The sequence below is a fragment of the Hevea brasiliensis genome, chromosome 2, assembly GCF_030052815.1.
Source record: "Hevea brasiliensis isolate MT/VB/25A 57/8 chromosome 2, ASM3005281v1, whole genome shotgun sequence".
Taxonomy (NCBI): domain Eukaryota; kingdom Viridiplantae; phylum Streptophyta; class Magnoliopsida; order Malpighiales; family Euphorbiaceae; genus Hevea; species Hevea brasiliensis.
In genome coordinates, this window is record NC_079494.1 from 2,399,023 (window position 1) to 2,419,691 (window position 20,669).

Genomic DNA, 20,669 nt, shown 5'->3' on the forward strand with positions numbered 1-20,669 from the left:
AGACAAAATGGACTGGATTCTCGTCGCAACATTCTCACCCCTTGTGTCTCCTTACATCCCTACATCTTTCTGTGCTTCATTGTTCCCCTCATACCAAGCCTTCTTGCTCAGTTATCACCTCTGGACCCCCACCCATCCCCACCATCTATTTTTTTACAACTCATTTTTTATGTTCACTTCATTTACTGCTTCTGTTTTTTTACTTTCTTACCTCAACTCTATTAAAGCTGAAATCCTTTCATTATCATTTCAATCATTTGTTTTTTTGTTCTATAGAGTCTGTACGCTGCCACCTTATCCATTCACCCCATTTTTTTAAAAATAATTATAATTTAATATAAAATAATAAAATAAACTTATTTTATGAGAAAAAAATATAAAATTTAATTTATTTGAATTTGTATAGAATTTAATAAACCAAAAATAGATTGTGGGGTCCTCCAAGTTCAGCTTGTGGGGTGGACTGGGACTGGAGTCGCGCATCTACTTTCAACACGCCGCTGCGCCTTGACAATGATAAGGCTTTATCTTTTGCAGCCGGTGATGTCACTTGTTTGAAGGCGAAATGGTTGGGAGTCCAAGTGGGACCACCTCCGACGATACGGATTGGATTTGCATTCATTATGGAGATTTTATGGTGTAATTAACCAACCTTAATTATAAGTCAAACATGTCTAAAGATTTTGCTTTTGTTTTTTCTTAAGCTAAACGCGGCGCTTATGAAAGTATATCAATGGATGGATGACACGTGGAAAAATTCTAGCAGTGTTTGATTATAAGAATTAGCACTGTCCATCTGGGAATTATAATTGCTGAGAAACTTTGAATGCGGCGAGTTTAAGTCTCAAAGCCATCAAACTAAACAAAGCCCCACTAATACAGGCTAATTTTTACTATTTAGGAATTAGAAATGAATTAAAATTTTAATATGATTTTGGTTAAATTTTTTATTATTTTAATTTTAATTTAGTATGATTTTTTATTTTTTAATTTTAATTAATTTTAGTATAATTTTAATTTGATTTTTAATTTTTAAAAATAATTTATATAATTATTTAAAAAAATTAATATTTAATTTTAAATTGAGTTATTAATTTATAATATGTTAATAATATATTTTTAATTATTTTTAAATTATATAATTTTTAGTTATAAGGTATTTATATAATTTAGAATTAATAATATTATATAATATAATAGTATATTATGTAATATATATTTTAACTATTTATTAAGTAATATTTAAATATAAGATATAAATATAATTATGAAATAATATATATATATAATTAAAAATTATAAAATAATTTAATATATTTAAAATAAAAAATAAATATAATATTAAATTATATTTAATTCATAATAATAATAATAAATATATATAATTATATTAAAAATATATAATATATCTAAAAAAAATCATAGAAAAATATGAGTATAAATTTAGTTCTTGATTCGGTTTTAGTTTTGTTTTAATATGGCTTTGGTTTGGTTTTTAATAAAAAATAAGAACCGAATCAAAATACCAAAATAAATTCAATTTGATATAGTTCCTATTGAATCGATACTGTTTTTCAGTTCTGTTCGGAATCCTGATTGTGTTAAATTTAATTAACATTTGATTTAAATTTCAACCATTAAATTTAATTAAAAATAAATTAAATTAAAATTGAATTGATATCAAACTAAAATTAAGAAATACCTTATAGTTAAATCATGATCTCGTGGAAGGATACATTAAAACCATCAATTTATACTCCAATTGTCTCGGATCAAACCGTGGACACTCTTACACCGAGTCTATTTTCTATGAAACTATTATGATAAAAAAAATTTGCAAATAGCGAAATTATCACATGATAATTCAAACCATGAATCCATAAATTATTTCACCAAGGTCTAGTGACCAATGATCATCACCTTATGAGAAATTAAAAATCGGATAATTAAACCAAAATCAACATCCCAATTCCCAACCCCTGTACATAAACGAACAAAGGAAAAAACAGGCTGCAAGAAGGTGATCTGGTGGTGGTATCAGATCACAAAACGACAATTCAATTGAGTATTTCTCAGGTTTTAACCAGTGCTCGTTATTCTCTAGGGATGTGCCAACCAACTACACTAGCTCGGCCCACACTGCAAAGCAAAGCTTCTCTAATTTGTTCATAACTATACGATTGTGCACTGGCAATAGCCATTTCAGACGTTTTCCTATATTTTTAAATTTTACATTATTAATAAATTTAAGATTAAATACCTCCTATTTTGTAATATGAAAAATATAAATTTAAAATTTCACTTCTTGTAAAATTTTCTAAATACACAGAAAACAAAAAGTTTTCCATTTCTAGCCTAATAAACAAGGCAAATATTTTTGGAAGGAAATTTACAAAGCCAAAAAAAAAAATGTAAAAATAAGAAACGGCGCCGTGGAATGATGAACATCTTAGATGGAAACGTGTCCTTCACACTTACAGTTAGCGTGCGCCTCCCCCCACCGGTTTGTCGTGAACCGCACGCCTGACGATCGGTCAAATTATATCAGACGCAAAAGCAGGGGATGACCCTCTTTTTTTTTTTTTTTTTTTTAAATCTCCACATTCGATTTTATTGAACTACATGATTATCACATTTTGAAAAAAACATTTATATTTTTCTTTTTGAACTATTTAATATATTTATCAGATTTTTTATTAATTAATTAATACTTATTAAATTATTATTTAATTTATTTATTTTAAAAAATTAATTATTTAATTTTATATTTAAAAAATATTATTATTTAATTTATTTATTTTAATAAAATTAATTAATTGAACTATATATTTTAAAAAATATATTATTTTTAAAAATATATTCTTAAATGATAAAAATGAAAAGTTTATTATGTAGAGATTATATCTGAATTTATATTTTTTAAAATTATTTAAGTATTTTTATTTAATTTTTTAATATTAATTTTATATTTTATTTATTAAAAATAATTTTTTTAATTATTTAAAGATTTAGAAAAATTAATTAATTTTTTTTTATAATTACCTTGATTATTTGTATTAAAAGATGAAAATATAAATAAAATAAGAGAAAAAAAATATGTGGATATAAAGGAGAAGAAATATATTAAAAGAGAAATAAATGAAAGTAAGAGAGAAATAAAGAGAGAAAATTATAATAATTTAAATATAAAAAATAATATTAGATAATTAATTAAATTAAATTATAAAAATTAATTAATGTGTTTTGTAAAATATAAAAATTAATTTATTAATTTTATTAAAATAAATAATAATTTTAACTGTATTAATTAATAATAAATTAACAGAAATATTAAACAGTTCAATCAGAATAAGTAAATATTTTTTTAAATATATAAATTAAATAATTAATTTTATTAAAATATAAAAATTAAATGGTAAATTTTTCATGGGAAAAAAAAAAAGAAGCGGCAATAGAGAGTAGTTGAAATCAGAAGCTAAGCAAAAAGCACAAGATTCAGAAAAAGAAAAAGCCAAAATTAAAAAAAAAAAAACAAAAAAGCAAAGAGCATAGCTAGAGAGAGAATCTCCCGCAAGTCCTCCAAATGCACGTGCTAAAATGCGCCACCTTGACATTCCTCGCCTCCCCCCCCCCCCCCTTTTTAAACCAAAATCTCTCTGTCTCTCTCTCTCTCTCTCTCTCTTTTTCTCTTTCTAATCTTGTTTCTCTATGTAATGTGAGAAATGTTTTCGTGTTGTAATAGAATAAGCTCTGCTTTTTTAACATTTCTTTATTGTGTGTATTTTACCCTTTAATTGTTTTTTCAACAGTTTAAAGCTGCAACGAAATCGCCATATACAGAAAGAGTGTGCGCAGGATAAGAGCTTACACACTCTTTCTACTTTGAAGCAAATACACACTATAGACATTAGTACAGCTTCAGATAAAGCTAGAGGGAGGGAGCTTTTGAGGGATGAGTATAAAAAAAGAGGGAATCACACAGGTGATGATGATAGATAGACGTGGTTCATTGAAAGGTCCGCTTCTTTAAGGAGATAAAAACAAGCACTTGATAATAACCCAGGCATCCACAGAGTGAGAGAGAGAGAGAGAGAGAGAGAGAAAGACCCACTCCCATGCTTCGTTCCGCGTGCTTTGATGCAAAATGATGCGTTTTGATTCTTGTTATGTCAAAAGGCCCACCTTAAAAAGATCTCCTACTTAACTTTTTGCAGGTTTTGTTTCTTGATTTTGGACTCCCTGGAGGGTGAAGGCTTCTCTTTTGTGTCCAATTGGATTAGTTTTTTTGGTCACCCTCAGATTCCCACGACATGGTTTAATCAATCATCCTTTTCCTTTTTTTACATTGGAGAAACACGTATATGATTTCAAGGGGAGTTTTTTTATTGGTGACTGGAGGTGTTTTTAGTTGCAAATTTGGGTTTCGGATTAGAGACGTGAAGATGGGATTTTCTTCACAGTTCTACTGGGTTGGAGTAGTGAGTGTATGCATTTCAAAGAGAAGCACATGATGATGGGTTCTGTTGAAGAGAAAATCAAAACAGCAGGCTTGGTTGGTGGAGTTCAGACCAATCTGCTCGAGGAAATGAAGTTGTTAAAAGAAATTCAGGATCATTCTGGTTAGTTCTATTTTACTAAAATCCTCATTTCCTTTTGGTGGTTCTAAAAGTTTGGCTTTTTTCGCTCATGGGTTGAATGATCTAGTAAAGGTTTAATCTTTTAACCATGCTACTGGTTGGGTGCCTACCTACAAGCACAAAGTGACGGCCCCTCTTTCGACCATATATGTCCTCTAAAGGCAGTTCAAGAGTGTGTTCATGTTCAGGGTTTGTCCTACTTTATTGCAGGGACTCGCAAGTCTATAAACTCGGAGCTGTGGTACGCATGTGCTGGTCCACTTGTTTCCTTGCCTCAGGTTGGAAGTCTTGTGTATTATTTTCCTCAAGGACACAGCGAACAGGTTTAAATCTTTCTCATTAACTCTTTAGCCTTCTTCACCTGTTTTCTTTTTCAATTGTATCCATGGTACATTTTTGTAACTTGCTAGCGCATTATGGTACTTGAAGTGAGAATTTGAGTGGAAGCAGATCACTATGAATTTAATTAGGAGGAAGAAAGTTTTTCTGTATTTAAACCATAAATTTTTGATGTTTTTATCACTGGGTTTGTCAATTTTATCAGAGATCCTTTATGTCAAAGCTAGATTTGCTCATTTAGTCCTATTTTTAAGTAACCTGTTTTTTAAAGATGGTGAGACAAAATCAAGAATCAGAATTAATGCCATTTTGTGATGCAGCAGTCCTCTTTTGAAGCTGATTCTAAAAATCTAGGATAAGTTGATTATTTATTTTTGCTTGTTCAGTTTCTATTGGTGGTTTGTCATTTTAATAGTTATCTTTAAGGTTGATAAAATTACAGTATGTGTTAGAAATTGATATTTCACCAATAATACTGCCTCTATGCTAGTTGCCGGGGCTGTTTCCCCTGAAGCAACTAAAAATTAAATTTCATGATGTGATTTCACATCAATATTTATTCATTGATAAGTGATGTTACATAAACAATGTAATGACGTTAAATGCAATGCATTAAATATGATTTTAAAGTATTATGACCTACCTGCTTTAGCTAATAGCGTGGGAAACAACCTAGTTTTCACTCACATTTACTGGGACGACTATGGGCTGTATCCTATATTATTCTGATACTCTTGGAAGCTTTTGGAAACAGAGACTACAGGAAGATTGATATGTGCATCTTCTTTGTTGACTTTTTGCTGATTACTTCATTGTAATTTATCGAACTAATGAACTTATATTTGCATTTGCAGGTGGCAGTTTCCACTAAAAGAACAGCAACATCACAAATTCCCAACTACCCAAATCTCCCTTCTCAGTTGCTTTGCCAAGTTCACAATGTTGCCCTACATGTATGCCAGTTCTTTACCTAATTGGCTTCTCCATATGTGCATGCTACAGTTATGTTTTGGTAGAAAATCAATTATTTTACCCACTTTACCTTAATTTAGGCAGACAAAGATACGGACGAGATCTATGCTCAAATGAGTCTTCAACCAGTGAACTCTGTAAGCTTGACTACTATATACCTATCTAACTTCTCATCTGTCTTCCATTTCCTCATCCTGCCAAAAAGTAACAAAATAAGAGAAAAAATGGTTGATACAAAATACATGTTTCCATTAATTTGCATGCCTCTGTGTAGGAAAAGGATGTCTTCCCCATACCAGATTTTGGACTAAAGCCCAATAAACATCCAAGTGAATTTTTCTGCAAAACCTTGACAGCCAGTGATACTAGCACACATGGTGGATTCTCAGTCCCACGAAGGGCAGCAGAAAAGCTGTTTCCCCCATTGGTGAGTTTTGATCTGTTCTAAGTAGATTTGCATGCTATGGTGAGGAAAAAAGCTGTTACCTTAGAGTTGATGGTTTAATTAATTGTCAGGATTACACTATGCAACCACCAACTCAAGAACTTGTTGTTAGAGACTTGCATGATAGTACCTGGACATTTCGCCATATATATCGCGGTGAGGAAGCTTTCCATTTCTATTCCTACTTAGCAATTTATTTCATGAAGACTTTTAGAAATATGACAGTTTGTTCAATGCTTAATCTGGGAATGTTCCTTTGTCAATTTCAAATAGCCTTTGGCATTGAACAGTGTATGATTTTTATAGCCTATTTTTTTCCCTTTTTTTTTTTTTTATCTTTTTAAATTTTATTTTCCTCACCGCATTTGACAGCTTGTCTGGAATATTATCCTACTTGTGTAATTTTATGCAGGGCAACCTAAGCGGCACCTTCTTACAACTGGGTGGAGTGTATTTGTTGGTTCAAAACGGCTTAAAGCGGGCGATTCTGTTCTGTTTATCAGGTAATTTGCATCCTTTTCATAGCACAACTCTAATCGTCCTTCTTTGGTTGACTTACAAAGCAATAAGAAACTTTTTTGTGTTGTGTGATTGCTCTTGTTTCATAAACACAAGATTGCATTCTCATTGTGCACCACATAATTTACTGTAGTTGTCTATTTGAACTTATTATCTTGTAAAATTACCAGGGATGAAAAATCACAGTTATTGGTGGGCGTTAGACGTGCAAATCGTCAACAAACAACACTACCATCTTCAGTTCTATCTGCTGATAGCATGCATATTGGTGTCCTTGCTGCTGCAGCTCATGCTGCTGCCAATCGGAGCCCATTTACCATTTTTTACAATCCTAGGTTTATTTGATATACATTATAGTACATGACTGTCCTTACACCCCTTATGGAGGTTTCTGAATAGCGGTCATATATCCTTTCTACCATTGACAGGGCATGCCCCTCGGAGTTTGTCATTCCTTTAGCGAAATACAGAAAATCTGTGTATGGGACTCAAGTTTCAGTTGGTATGAGGTTTGGAATGATGTTTGAAACAGAGGAGTCAGGCAAACGCAGGTAATTTTTCGAGTTATTGCATTCTTCTACATCCTTTTGAGGCAGCAATTGTGAATGAAGTTTTGAAAATTCTTGGCAACAATAGCAACCATATAGTATTTTTTTCCCCTTCCAAATAGCCATATGGTTCAAATGCAGCAAACTATTCATATTTTACTCTTGTAAACCACAACAAGGACAAAAGCAGTTTTTGGATACAATGCATGGTTATCTTTGGACATTTGCTGGTATTGTAATGGTTTCTAATCTTTCCGCAGATATATGGGCACCATAGTTGGTATTAGTGACTTTGATCCACTCAGATGGCCTGGTTCCAAATGGCGAAATCTTCAGGTAGAAAGGGGCTGGTTGTGGACTGAATTTTGTTATTTTACGATTCTTGATAAGTTGTCATCAATTCACATACTACAGAACTAGGGAACTGCCAGTTGCCTTACCAATTGGATTTCTTATGTATGTTTAATGAACAGGTAGAGTGGGATGAGCCAGGGTGTTCTGATAAGCAGAATAGGGTTAGCTCATGGGAAATTGAGACTCCTGAAAGTCTCTTCATTTTTCCTTCTCTGACTTCTGGTCTCAAACGACCTTTGCATTCAGGATTTATAGGTAAGCTCATGCTAATTATTTTTTCTAGTGGGAAATTTTGTTGGATATTCATTACAGCTTTTTGTTGTGCCAGGAGGGGAAACTGAATGGGGGAACTTGATAAAAAGACCCCTTGTCTGGCTTCCTGGAAATGGAAATGGGAACTTTTCATATTCTTCAATTCCAAACCTATCTTCTGAGCGATTATTTAAGATGCTAATGAAACCTCAAGAAGTTAACCATCAGATCTGTGAGTCTGCTCAACAAGAAGTCTCTGCTGCCAAGGTTCCTTCTTTAGACGATGTTAAGACCATGCAGGGAATAGTCAATCAGATGCCTCAGCTTAACCAGTCAGTAGTTATGTCAGTAGGAAACCAAAATTATTCCCAGTTCTGCTCCAACCGATCGGATGTACCTGGGGAGTTGCATCCCCCTTGCGATGTTGAAAATCAAACATCAGATGGAGTTAGTATAGAAAGGCTAAAATCCGAACTTGACCATTCTACAGATCAGTTAAGCCATGTAACCTCAATCGGAGAATGCAATGAGGAAAAATCCTCCTCAAGTCCTACAAATCTGCAGAACTACAATAACCAGCTGCAGTTTCAAAATCAGAACCAGGCTCAATTGCATGCACAAAGCAGTCTCTGGCCTGCACAGCCACTCTTGGAACCTCCTGTTCTGCACCCCCAGCATATTATCATGCTCCAAGCTGATTCTAATACCCTAAATGGCTCACTTCCTTTCCTAGATACTGATTATGAATGGATATCAAACCCTTCATCTTGCACACCTCTCCCTGGGGTGTTTGGATCACCGGGGTCTTTGTCAATATTTGGGTTGCAAGAACAATCAGCTATTCTCTCAGATGCAATCAACCCCTCTATACCTTTAATGAATCAGGATTTGTGGGATCAGCAGCTGAGCAATTTAAGATATTTATCCCCAGCAAGCCAACTCATTCCTTCGGCTCAGCAAGAACCCTGTAGCCTTAACTCAAGAGGAGGAAAAGATTTATCAGATGAGAGCAATAATCAAAGTGGTATTTATGGCTCTCTTAATATTGATGTTGGCAATGGGGGGAGTGCTGTAATTGGTCCTTCTGTGTCAAATGCTATTTTGGATGAATTCTGTACATCAAAGGTGCATGATTTCCAAAATCCTTCAGATTGTTTGGTTGCCAACTTTAGCTCGAGCCAGGATCTTCAGTCTCAGATTACTTCAGCAAGCCTGGCAGACTCGCAAGCTTTCTCACAGCAGGACTTTCCAGACAGCTCAGGTGGTACGTCTTCAAGCAATGTAGATTTTGAGAAGGGCAATTACATGCAGAATAACTCATGGCAGCAAGTTGCTCCACGAGTGCGAACATATACAAAGGTATGTAACTTATAGCGTGCAATAAGTGGCTATTCTTGGGTCTTTTGGGGAGTGGGAGAACTGGGATTTATTGGGAATCATAATCAATGTGGATTTTGATTCGAGTTGCATTGTTATGTGAACCAACAGTGTAGTGCACGCATATTAGCCTGTGGACTTAACGCTTGTATTTAATCATAAGTTCATCAATATTGTTTAAGGTGATGAAATGGTTTGTGGTTGATAGGTTCAAAAAGCAGGCTCAGTGGGGAGATCAATCGATGTCTCAAGTTTTAAAAACTATGAAGAATTATGTTCTGCAATTGAATGCATGTTTGGACTGGAGGGGCTGCTCAACAATCCAAGAGAGTCGGGGTGGAAGCTGGTGTATGTGGACTATGAGAATGATGTTCTACTTATTGGAGATGATCCTTGGGAGTGAGTTTATCAATTTTTTTTTATGAGGATAGTTAGATGGAGCCAATTTCTTAAAGCCCATTTCACGTGTTTGTGTAGGGAGTTTGTTGGCTGCGTCCGTTGCATAAGGATTCTGTCACCCTCAGAAGTTCAGCAGATGAGCGAGGAGGGAATGAAGCTTCTTAACAATGCCAATATCCAGGGCCTTGCTTCTTCCATCACAGAAGGCAGCCGCGCTTGAGATAGAACAATGGCCTTGGCCAAGTAACTCTTCTTTTACTGGGTGGAGGCATCTTCTTCGAATGGTCGCGTCTCAATAAACTCTTACCGAGTTATGATACCACGGTAGTGGTTAGGGATGTGGGAACCAGTCTCTGTTAGGATGGCTTTAAATGTATGTATTAATATGAGATGACATTTGTTCATGTCTTGACTAATTTATGAGATACCTTATTATAGATCCTTCCCATCAAGCGGTCTGTTCTGTTATGCAAGTCCTTAGTTCACTATTTGGAATTAGTGAAGGTTAATTTTGTTTGTCTTTTATTGACTATATATACATGTTTCAAACACTATGCATCCTCAAAACATGTTGTCTGGTCATATAAGAAGGAAAATGAAGCCTAAGGATATCATTCACCCCAAGATGTCATAATTTCAAGCAAGGTTCCATTTGGATAGCTCCTGATAACTTGTGATATTGTGGGTATTTAGATGAAGCTCGTATGGTACTCGGGTGGTTTTTAGGAGTGCGACCCTTTAGGGACACGTGTTCACTGATCTAATAGGTCGGATGATTTATAATGTATCAGCCTTCATCCATGGTTGTAGCGGTAGAGAAATATTTACCAGTGCAAGTGTTTCCAGATAACATTATACATGCTCAACCTGTCCCCGTGCACCCAAATCTATTCCTAGTGTTAGCGTTTCTCGATAATATTCTATATACTCTTCTGTAAAAGAGAAGCACCCATTATAGCAACTCCAAGACAATATGGAGTCAGTCCCGAAACTAGAATGTAGTTAAAGTAAAGCATATCTTCCTAGTCAAGACTCGTTACCACTGGTTGAGTTGCTTCGCCAGAGGGAGAGAGATTGGTTTGCCCAAAATTGAAACAGCCAGTTTCAATCCAATTTTGGTCTGGTTCGATGCCAGTTTTGATCAATTCATTTTGAACTGGTTTCAGTTCCAATTTGACTGATCCAATTTCACTTAAGAGTCGGCCTGCAGCTAGATCTAAGTTTGGGTTTAGATCTCCAGGCAATTTCTGTTAATTCTTTTAACACATTTAGTAATTTACAGGACTCTTATGAAGAAATCCATCTAGATAATCATGATAGTACTCAACTCAACTCAACTGGGGTTGGCTATATGAATTCGCTTAATGCTTCTAGGTCAGATATTGCTAATGTTGAATTGTTGATTGGAGAAAATGATCCAATATTAGCGTCATCACACCCAACAATACAGCAATTTTTTAGTACTAACTAGATTCATTGTTTCAATCGAATGTGAGATAAAAAGAATGCAGGCTTAAGTGCTGAAAATATCAGGCGCTCACAGTTCAAAAGATTCAAGAATACACTAAATTTTTCCATTTCCTAACATTTACTTCAGCTTGGATAAGTAAAATCAAGTAGAATACACAATAAAAGACAAAGTTCTCTTAAATTAGTAAATTACACAAAAGATATATCACTTTGCACAACTGCTTGTTTGCAGTTGAGAAAAGAAACAATTGATGAACTTACTGCACCTAGAAACAAAATTAATGTTGACGTTTGAGGCAATGAACTCACACAAATTCTGTGTAGACAAAAAAGCTAGAAATGTGAGTGACATTCTTACCTCTTGCAGTTTCCTGTGAAAACCATAATCATCACACTCTTGCTGGCTTTTGCAGCACTGCTGACAAATAAACATCAGATTTTCCTGAATTAGCTGCATCTGCCTTCTCTCCCACAACCCATTTCAGCTTTTTATACCCAAACCTCTCTATCAATCGAGTTAAAGTCCTCTTCTTCTCCTCATCAGTGCAATACAAGCTATCCAACCAAAACAATCCACCAGCTCTCAAAATGCGATCAATGTCAAACATTAAGAACTCCAATTTTTCAGGTTTGCCCCCCACATCCAGTCCACTAGATGCGTGGACCAAATCAAAGACATTATCATAGAAAGGGAACCTATGATCTAGGCTCAAGTACAAAGGGAAAAGCCCTCTTGCTGCAATGAATTCACTAAATGGAGCATCAATGTTCAGAGTGTTAGTGATCACAGTCACATTTCTCTCTGCCATTCTAGCAGCAAAGGTGCCTGACCCACCACCAATATCAAATCCTATTCTAATTCCTCCACTTGCTAAAGCTAACACATCATCAATAAGAAAATCACTCTTGCTTTTAGCCTTAACAAACTTTTGATTTTCATATCCATTAGCCAAATCAAAGCAACCAACACATTCCCTACTCAATTTCTTTTTATTTAAGCACTCAAAATTCTTGCAACCAAGACCACTCCAAGTTAGTATCTTTTCACTAACAGGCTTCCATAAAGAAATAGGAAAAGGAGAAAGACCCACCTTGGGAACAGGCTTGGCAAAGCATCTCCTTCTAGGCAAAGGCTCGCATCCACGCAAAATCAGCTTCTGGCCAAGGCTCCAGTCATCAGGACAAGGCCCAGAGACCTTGTAAGTCATGTACTGAGACAACAAATCTGCAGATTTCTCACAAGAATGCCCCACAGATGCCACCATTTCAGTAATCCCAGTTCTTGAATCTTTACCAAGAGGCAGCTGGTGATGTTGTAGAAAAATTTTGAGCTCATTTGCAATATTGGGTCTTGAAATATCGATGGTTTCGTAGCCCAGGAGCTCCTTTTCCATCTTTGCAAGTTTTTTTTGGGAAGAATCAATCTCTCTTAGGATTAGAGAGACTTGTTCAGAGATTAGAGAGATGTTCTTGTGGGTATTGTGAAAGATATGATTTTGATGATGTTTGGGCGAGGATGTGAAGGCATAGAGAGCAAAAAGATTAGTGGAGATAACAGAGAAGATCATAAGAATGTTGACTGCTGAGGAGCACACAGTTGCTCTCTTGAATCTGGCAGTTCCATCTCCTATTTTCAGCGAGACTGATCCCATCTTGGCCGCCTTCCGCTTCACAAAGAGAGAGAGTGGGGTTTGGGTTGGGGTACTGAGGGAGCTTGAGATTTGTGAAGTGGAGCAAGTGGAAATATCTTAAGAGTAAGAGATTATTGGAGTACAATTAGGATGAGATCAGGCCAATCTAGCTTTGAGAAAGACAGAGTGAGAGAGTTGAGGAAATAGTTGTCGGTTGCAGACATGCAGACTTGGGCTTTCACTTGATACGGTTCCTTATATGCAGGGGTGGTCACGGGCGGATTTCTGTTCATGGCTTAAGAGATTTGAACCGCACTGAGTAAATCGATTTTTCATGATTTTAATTTTGATCTAAAAACAATTTTAATTTAATTAAAGTAATTTAACAATTAAAACAAAAATTTTTTATTCTTTTAAAAATTTATTATAATAATAATTGATTTAAATTATTTTCCCTATAACCATTGGTAGGCTTCAGAGGTCAGATCCGTATGCAGTTGCTGAGGCGAATTGCCGAATAGGGTTTAGGGCTTGAATTTTACAATAAATAAAATCTTAAAAATGGAAGATTATTCACATTGAATTTGGGCCCGTAAACGTGTTAGCCAGGAGAATGAAATTGGACCCACCATGGACTGTCAACGGCCCACAAAAAGAGCCTCGGTAATGGGAATTTGATATTGTGGTCAAGCTGAACGACCCTACCCTTTTTTTTTTTAATCAGAAACGATCCTACCCTTTTGGCCAATAATATTACGTTTATACGTACCACTACCAGTAGAAGTTGAAATTACGTTGTAATTCAAGCTGGTTCTTTTTAAGCTAATTTTGAAAATGTAATAAAAATTATAAATTAAATTCTTTATTAACTTGAAATAAAATTATATATATATATATATATATATATATATATATATTGTCTAAAATATAGTCCAGTAATTTTCTTACAAATTATATATATAAAAAATTATCATATTTTGAAATTTATTAATTTAATCAATGTCATTTTTACCTGAAAAATTTTATTATAAATAATGTAAAACTATATTAATACTATTTTAATTAATTTAATTTTAAATATACTTTACCACACTTATACATATTTAATGCGTTTGTAAATTATAAACATTGATAAGAAATACATTTCTAATAAAATATAAATATTTTGAAATAATTAATCTTAAAAATTTAAAACACGATATATTAGCAATAATTAGTAAAAAATTATATTTATTATATTTTAATCATAATATAGGCATATATTTTATTTTAAATATAAAATATATAATTATTTAAATATAAAATCCGAATGAAGTGATTATTTTGTTAACAAAATAAAATTTGAGAGTCAGTTATTGCTTCAAATTAAAAGTAAAGGTAATGGTATTTTAATCATTCAACCTATAAGTAATGATAAATTGTACCATGTTTAGATGGATAGACCATTTTTTTGAAGAAATCAAACACGTAGGACTGTTACTGCTGAAGAAGTGCTTCTTCATGAACGTTAGGCATTGATCATTTTATGCATCCATTTGACATTCAGAAAAGAATATATGGTAAGAGGCCTGATATTGGTATATGAGTACCCAATAATCCACAAAATGATTGCTCTTCGACAAATTAAATTCTCAAATCTACCATTCTTAGTGATTCTGAAAATGAAAAGAAAATTCAGAATGTTCACAATACCTAAAACAAGCACCACCTTTGCTAAATGCTTAAAATGATGGGAACCATTCCAAAGACGCAAGACTTTTTATTTCAACCCAAGACCTGCATATCAGCTCCTCAGTGATGTGCCTTAGCTTCAGACTTCTTATGCGACTTTGCCTTCATCTGGTAAAAGAAATTGAGTTCAGTATGAGCATTCACAAACTGAGGGCAAAATTTGTCAATGGAATACCCATTAACCATGACAAGAAATGCTCCAAATGGAAAAGAAAGAAGATAAGTGCAAATATATTGGAAACAAAAGGCCCAACATGAACCATGGATGATAAAATTATAAACCTGAAACACAGATCTACTTAAAGCAAAAGAAACTGCATTGCCTTGAGATTCTTTGACAATAAGAACCAAAAAGTTTGTCACTTACATCATATCATACAGATATAATTATAAATCATCTAGCAACTTAATGGGACAACAATGAATGAGAGTTTCAACATTCCCTGCTCTTCCATATCAGCTCAAATATAAGCATGAACAGAAATAATCATTCATCTTATCAATATTGGTTCATCAATGATATCCTTCCTCTATTCACAATGAATGCAAAATTTCAACAACTAAGCTATTGTAGAACATTACAGTACTTACATTAACTGCTTGAAATTCCTATAAAAGAGAGAGATTGAGGCCGAGAAAAAGGAAAAGTCAGCAATAGAGCAATTTCTATAAACACCATCAAAGGTGAAGTTATTTAAGTGAGACTCATTAACCTAATTGCACGAGGCCACTAACTAGCTCCAAAGCTTATATTAACAGCAGTCCACAACACAACAATATCATATGGATTCTTTTTCGCCATTCATTTCTGTTGCACACCAAATTTGCTTCAATATTAACAGTGGTCCAAATCAATTAATTCTCCAATTAGTGGCCACACAATGTTCCTTTTCCAATTATATTGAGTGATCAATTATCTGCTACCGAGCTGTCCTTCTCATCTATTAAGAAAAAAAAAAAAAAACAAAAAAATGCAAACTCAAGAATAGCAAGTTTACTGCACAGATTATCTTTTGAATAATGATCAGTTATTATAGCTAGATGTATTGATAGATTCAGAGTAAGTCACTGAAACTTAGTACCATATTACCCTATTTTTCAACGTGAATATAGATTGGAATCCAATTTTCCACACTGATTCTTGCGTCTGGTATATCTATTTGCTGGTGAATACACATGATTATACAGCAATTACACAAAACAATTCCAAGGAAATGCACAACACAATTATGCTTACAATACGGTAATCGACAGAAAACGCAGATTATATAACATCCAATTAAATCCAACAAACTAAAGAAAAACACAGAATTAGATCTGACTTACAAAGCAGCTTTAAACAATCAACAGTCGGGAATTACCTTGAGAATCTTCAGCTTCACACTACCATAAACAAGACCAAAACTAAATGCCGACGCCCGAGCCACCTAACCAGACCAACAGAACAAAAAAATATATAAAAAAAATGGGGAATCAAAGAGAAGAGAGAATTGGATTGCAGAAAGCGAGAAGAATAGTTACCAGAGCGAGAGTGCTGGTGCCGGAGTAAGGACCTGGAGGTGGCGCCATCCAATTGGCCGAAAAATCTGATCACAATGCCTCCAAATGAAAGCGAAAACCCTTGGACTAGATCGGAAAAATCCTGATAAGTGGGGACTGGGGATTTCTCGCCTCAGGTTTTACCGTTTTAGGCCCATTAAACATACAACATAAAACGGTGCGTTTTCTTTTCTTTGAGTCCTTTTTTGAAAGAAAAATAATATTATATAGGGATGACATACGTGGACAGTGGTGGCATGGCCACGTAAAATAAAAGTTCTGTGGGATTTTCTCGAGAAACAAACTGACGGAAAAGGAACTCCCTCGAGTTTTAGGCTCCAAAAACCTCGAATCATTTGCCAAGAAAGTAGAGACTAGAAAGCGACAATGGGAGCATCATCTTCGATAGAGCAGAAGGGTATGAGCGAACAACGAGAGTTGGAGAATCTAGCCGCTTCCACAGGAGCGTTGCCTATGCTTCAAAATTCGTTCTCCATGCTTGTCGATCCTCAAACAAATGCCGTCCCTCTCCAATCTCTTCAGGTATTTTAGAAACCTTCACCCCTCTCCAGCGTAAAGCTGTTGCCTATGCCTGTGTTGCCATTCTCTAAATATTTCTATAAAGAAGTTGGTTTGATTCAATTGAATCTAGCAGTAGGCTTTATAAAAATATTCAGATCTCATTTTTCATTAGCTACTAGTTTGTTTTTAAGTTAGCTTTTATTTGCAAGGATTCAGTTCTTTCTAATATTTAATTTTTATTTTGATCAGCAAGTCTTCTGTATAAATTATAGAAACCCTGAGTGTGAAGCACCCAACATTCCTGATTCCTTTCTGGGATTATTGGATCATCTGGGTGCATCCATAGTGGACCTGTTTTTCATCACTGAGAAAGGAGGAGTCAGTTGGATTGAGTTTTTGAGAGGTTACTTGATGTGTTGTGGGAGGATGCCTGCCTCAATGGCGCTCAATGCTTTGCTGAGAGTATTTGCCACAAACTTTACAAAAGCCAGACATCATTTGAAACTGGTGTTCGAATCGAGCGATAACGATTGTAAGATAAGTGGATATCTTCTACCCGCTGATGTTCTTATGCTTCTCTGGATGTGTTGGACTATGCTGTGGGATTCCAGAACTTCAAGATGTACGAAAGGCAAAGAAAATCTGTGTCTCCCGGATGTTAGTCACTTAATACTATCAGCAGTTGTTTCGTGTACTGAAGTTGGCAGTGGCCTGAATTTGTGGGATTGTGACATCTCAGCCTTGGAAGTTGAGCTTCCTGTTGGGAAGTTTCTTACGTGGGCCTTAACTACTGTACCGAGCCTTACAGATTGCTTCACTCAATTCGTTAACACAAGACTTAAAAATTCAGTTTCTTCAGAGGTATATAAGTTCAAAAAAACCACGGACATTTGTAATTTGATGTTATTGTGAATCTAGCTAAGAACATTGTTTTATTACTTTTTTTTTCTAGACAAAATTGTAGTTTATATTGTGTTTCTGCATGTGTTCTTATTTATTGCAAATTTGGAAAGTTTATTCTGATGCTTGGTTAAAAACTTCTGAAGATAGTGCACTTCAGATTATCGGATGGTTGAGATTGCATTGTCTGTCGTCTTCTGAAGATAGTGTACTTCAAATTTATTATTCATTTTTTTGTACTTTTATACCCTTCATCCTTATCTGGATTGTGGATAGTCTTTCCGTTCCTGATCATGTCATCTATATACTTACTTGAATGTCCTATCATTAAGGCTTTAGATGTATAGTATCTTTGCATTTGCACACTACTTGAACATGTAACAGTTCTGCTTCTTAATGGGATTTTCTTTTCCCATTTGTCTTTGAAAATATTTTATAAACTAGTGACCTCAAATTAAATATCTCATTGTTAAACTGAAATATAATTAGGTTTGTTCCATATTGTCCCGGCTACCTTTGCAGTTTAATTTTCCTTGACAATTCCATAGTCTTCTTTTCAGGGGCCTTTTGTAGTGCATATCATATATGATGAGGTGTGAAAAATAGATGTCTAAACAATTACTGTTTAAAACCTTTTCCCGTCATGCTGCTTTGCCTAAATTGTTATGTCTAGTTGTATGATATCACATGTCATATGGTTTTTTTCTTGATCAATAGCAGGATAAGTTGGAACGTTCAACTTCATCATTAGGAGAAATCCCTCCAAGAGAGGCATGCGATATTCATCTGCTAACTCGTGGAAGAGCATGGGCAATTTCTCTTACACTCAGGAGTACAATCAGTGAAGAAATTTTAAAACCATGCTTACCTAGTGGCAGTGATGGAACATTTGAAAATCTTCTATACCGGTTTGTCATCTTCCCCTTCTGGTCTTGACAGGACATACTATCAGTATGTTTTGCTTCTTGGCACTACATATGCTCTTAATAAATTCTTAAATCTATATGAATGCCCAATATGCCTATAACTTTGGTTGCAATATTTAAGCTGCTTATTACATGATGTGATTGTACCATCTTCCATATCCAGATTGTACAAAAACTTGAATTTCCCTATGGTTGAGAATTGTAATACTGTGTACCAGCATGCCTCCTCTCTCATTTTCCAGGGTTCACATGTTATATTTAGTTATTGATTAGCTTACCACTGTTTTAAACTTTATCAAACAAATGTTTATTTCCCACTACTTTGTAGGTCATCTCTTCATGGGAGGGGCTTGAACAGATTCTGGTCTAACATTGAGGGTTATCTTGGCCCATTGCTATTTTTGGTTTCTGCTACTTCTGGAGATGTCCATGGGGATAGTACCAGTGTCAGAAAATGGATCATAGGTGCACTGACACAGCAGGGTTTTGAAAATAAGGATATGTTCTATGGAAGCTCTGGAAGCCTATATGCCATAAGTCCAATCTTCCATGTTTTTTCACCTTCTGGTATGTGATTTAGATTGACGGAAAGAGAGGGGGAAAAGAAATATGGTGTATGAAAAAAAAGGCATTCAGATTTTTTTTTTTTTTGTTTTTTTTTTTTTTTGGGGGGGGTGGGGGGGAGGGGGGGGGTGTGAGTTCCACAGTTGATGAGCTAGAATAAAATCCCTGAAAATTCTTCCAATTTCATGAATTTTCAATTTTGAGAAATAACTGACTGATTGTTCAATCATGAACAGGGAAAGATAAGAAGTTTGTTTACAGCCACTTGCATCCTACCAGCCGAGCTTATGAGCCACATCCCAAGCCGGTGGGAATTGCATTTGGAGGAACCATTGGGAATGAGAGAATATGTATCGATGAAGATTTTGTTAGAGTTACTGTCCGCCATCATGCAGTTGACAAAACTTACCAACCTGGTTCCCTTTTCCCATCTCAGGTACCATGCATGCTAGGTTATAGAAAATAGCTAAGTTCTAACATAGATGAGCAGGGATCCAATATTATCATCTGATCTTAATTCTTAAACTCCAGTAGTGGAATAAATTAAATTGGTATATTTTGCAAAGATTAACTTTTAAATATGAATCTTTGCTGCAGGGGTTTCTCCCTGTTGAAGCTTTGATTTCTGAAGTTGAAGTTTGGGGATTGGGCGGGAGAACAGCAAAGGAAGTTCAAACTTCATTTAAGAGGAGAGAGGAACTTTTCATTGAGCAAAGGCGCAAGGTAACCCACCAAGCTTAGGTTAAGGCAATTGTTGATAATTGCATGCAATTCTTAATGGGAAAAAACATACTGTGTGATCCCACTTTTGCAGGTTGACTTGAAAACTTTTGCAAGCTGGGAGGACTCTCCTGAGAAGATGATGATGGATATGATGTCTGAACCCAATGCAGTGCGAAGGGAAGATCGGTGAATAAAATTGTGCAGAATGCATTATTGCTTTTTTTTATCCTTCACATTTTTCCAATTAGGCAGGTTTCTAGATTGTAATAATCCTGTATAAGAGGAAAGTAGAGTAGGTGAATAGTCCCGTGTGTTTCTTTACGATGTGGCTCTACAGAATTCCAGAGAAGAGTTGATCTCTCTGGGTATATTCAAGGCTTAAGAGCCCCTGGGGGATTGTTGTAATTATAAAATAATCAACTTATGGGTTACATTTTCACTATTTGTGTATGAAAAATAAGATTATGTTATTTGGCCTTTGTTAAAGCCAAGTAGAGCATTATCTCTTTATGGTAAGCGCAAGAACAAGACACTGGGCGCATAGTCTTAATTCAACTGGTTGAGGCTTATGAATGAAGCTCAATGAATGAAATGTACCACAATGAAACTACAGAGATTAGATGTGATCTATGAAATGGATTCTTTGGCTCCAAAATTTCATCTCCTTATTCTCCATTTTTAAGATGAAATCAAATACTTACGGTAGCAACCCTGAAGGAAAAAAAAAATGCTTAGAGAGTAAACAAAAGGACGAAGAAACACAAAATCTTTAGTAGAAAGCCCAAGTAAAAACAACTTAGTGATGAAAGCAACCTTAAGAA

At 34.8% G+C, this 20,669-nt stretch overlaps 4 protein-coding genes across 5 annotated transcripts; 2 read left to right on the forward strand and 2 right to left on the reverse strand.

Moving 5' to 3' along the window:
- Positions 1-3,657: 3,657 nt before the first annotated feature.
- On the forward strand, positions 3,658-10,294 carry LOC110673780 (auxin response factor 5). The gene is made up of 14 exons (XM_021836976.2): positions 3,658-4,619; positions 4,848-4,960; positions 5,831-5,929; positions 6,029-6,085; positions 6,223-6,375; positions 6,465-6,549; positions 6,806-6,896; positions 7,083-7,247; positions 7,341-7,463; positions 7,721-7,796; positions 7,934-8,069; positions 8,143-9,425; positions 9,652-9,842; positions 9,921-10,294. The coding sequence occupies exons 1-14, from the start codon at positions 4,487-4,489 to the stop codon at positions 10,060-10,062; spliced, it is 2,847 nt and encodes a 948-aa protein (XP_021692668.2). The 5' UTR covers positions 3,658-4,486; the 3' UTR covers positions 10,063-10,294.
- Positions 10,295-11,402: 1,108 nt separating this feature from the next.
- LOC110673781 (probable methyltransferase At1g29790) lies at positions 11,403-13,184 on the reverse strand. The gene has a single exon (XM_021836977.2). The coding sequence runs from the start codon at positions 12,962-12,964 to the stop codon at positions 11,702-11,704; it is 1,263 nt and encodes a 420-aa protein (XP_021692669.2). The 5' UTR covers positions 12,965-13,184; the 3' UTR covers positions 11,403-11,701.
- Positions 13,185-14,498: 1,314 nt separating this feature from the next.
- LOC110673801 (uncharacterized) lies at positions 14,499-16,371 on the reverse strand. Its single transcript, XM_021837002.2, has 3 exons — positions 16,196-16,371; positions 16,036-16,101; positions 14,499-14,782 (listed from the first exon to the last, which is right to left on the reverse strand). Exons 1-3 carry the CDS (start codon positions 16,241-16,243, stop codon positions 14,735-14,737), a joined length of 162 nt encoding a protein of 53 aa, XP_021692694.1. The 5' UTR covers positions 16,244-16,371; the 3' UTR covers positions 14,499-14,734.
- A 77-nt stretch (positions 16,372-16,448) lies between these two features.
- LOC110673800 (uncharacterized) lies at positions 16,449-20,334 on the forward strand. Of its 2 annotated transcripts, none has more exons than XM_021837001.2 (7): positions 16,449-16,756; positions 16,985-17,596; positions 18,356-18,543; positions 18,890-19,128; positions 19,362-19,561; positions 19,723-19,848; positions 19,940-20,334. In XM_021837001.2, the coding sequence occupies exons 1-7, from the start codon at positions 16,601-16,603 to the stop codon at positions 20,036-20,038; spliced, it is 1,620 nt and encodes a 539-aa protein (XP_021692693.2). In that variant the 5' UTR covers positions 16,449-16,600; the 3' UTR covers positions 20,039-20,334. The 2 variants fall into 2 exon arrangements, with proteins under 2 accessions (XP_021692693.2, XP_021692692.2); XM_021837000.2 differs by having other exon boundaries at positions 16,468-16,756; positions 18,353-18,543.
- Positions 20,335-20,669: the final 335 nt, after the last annotated feature.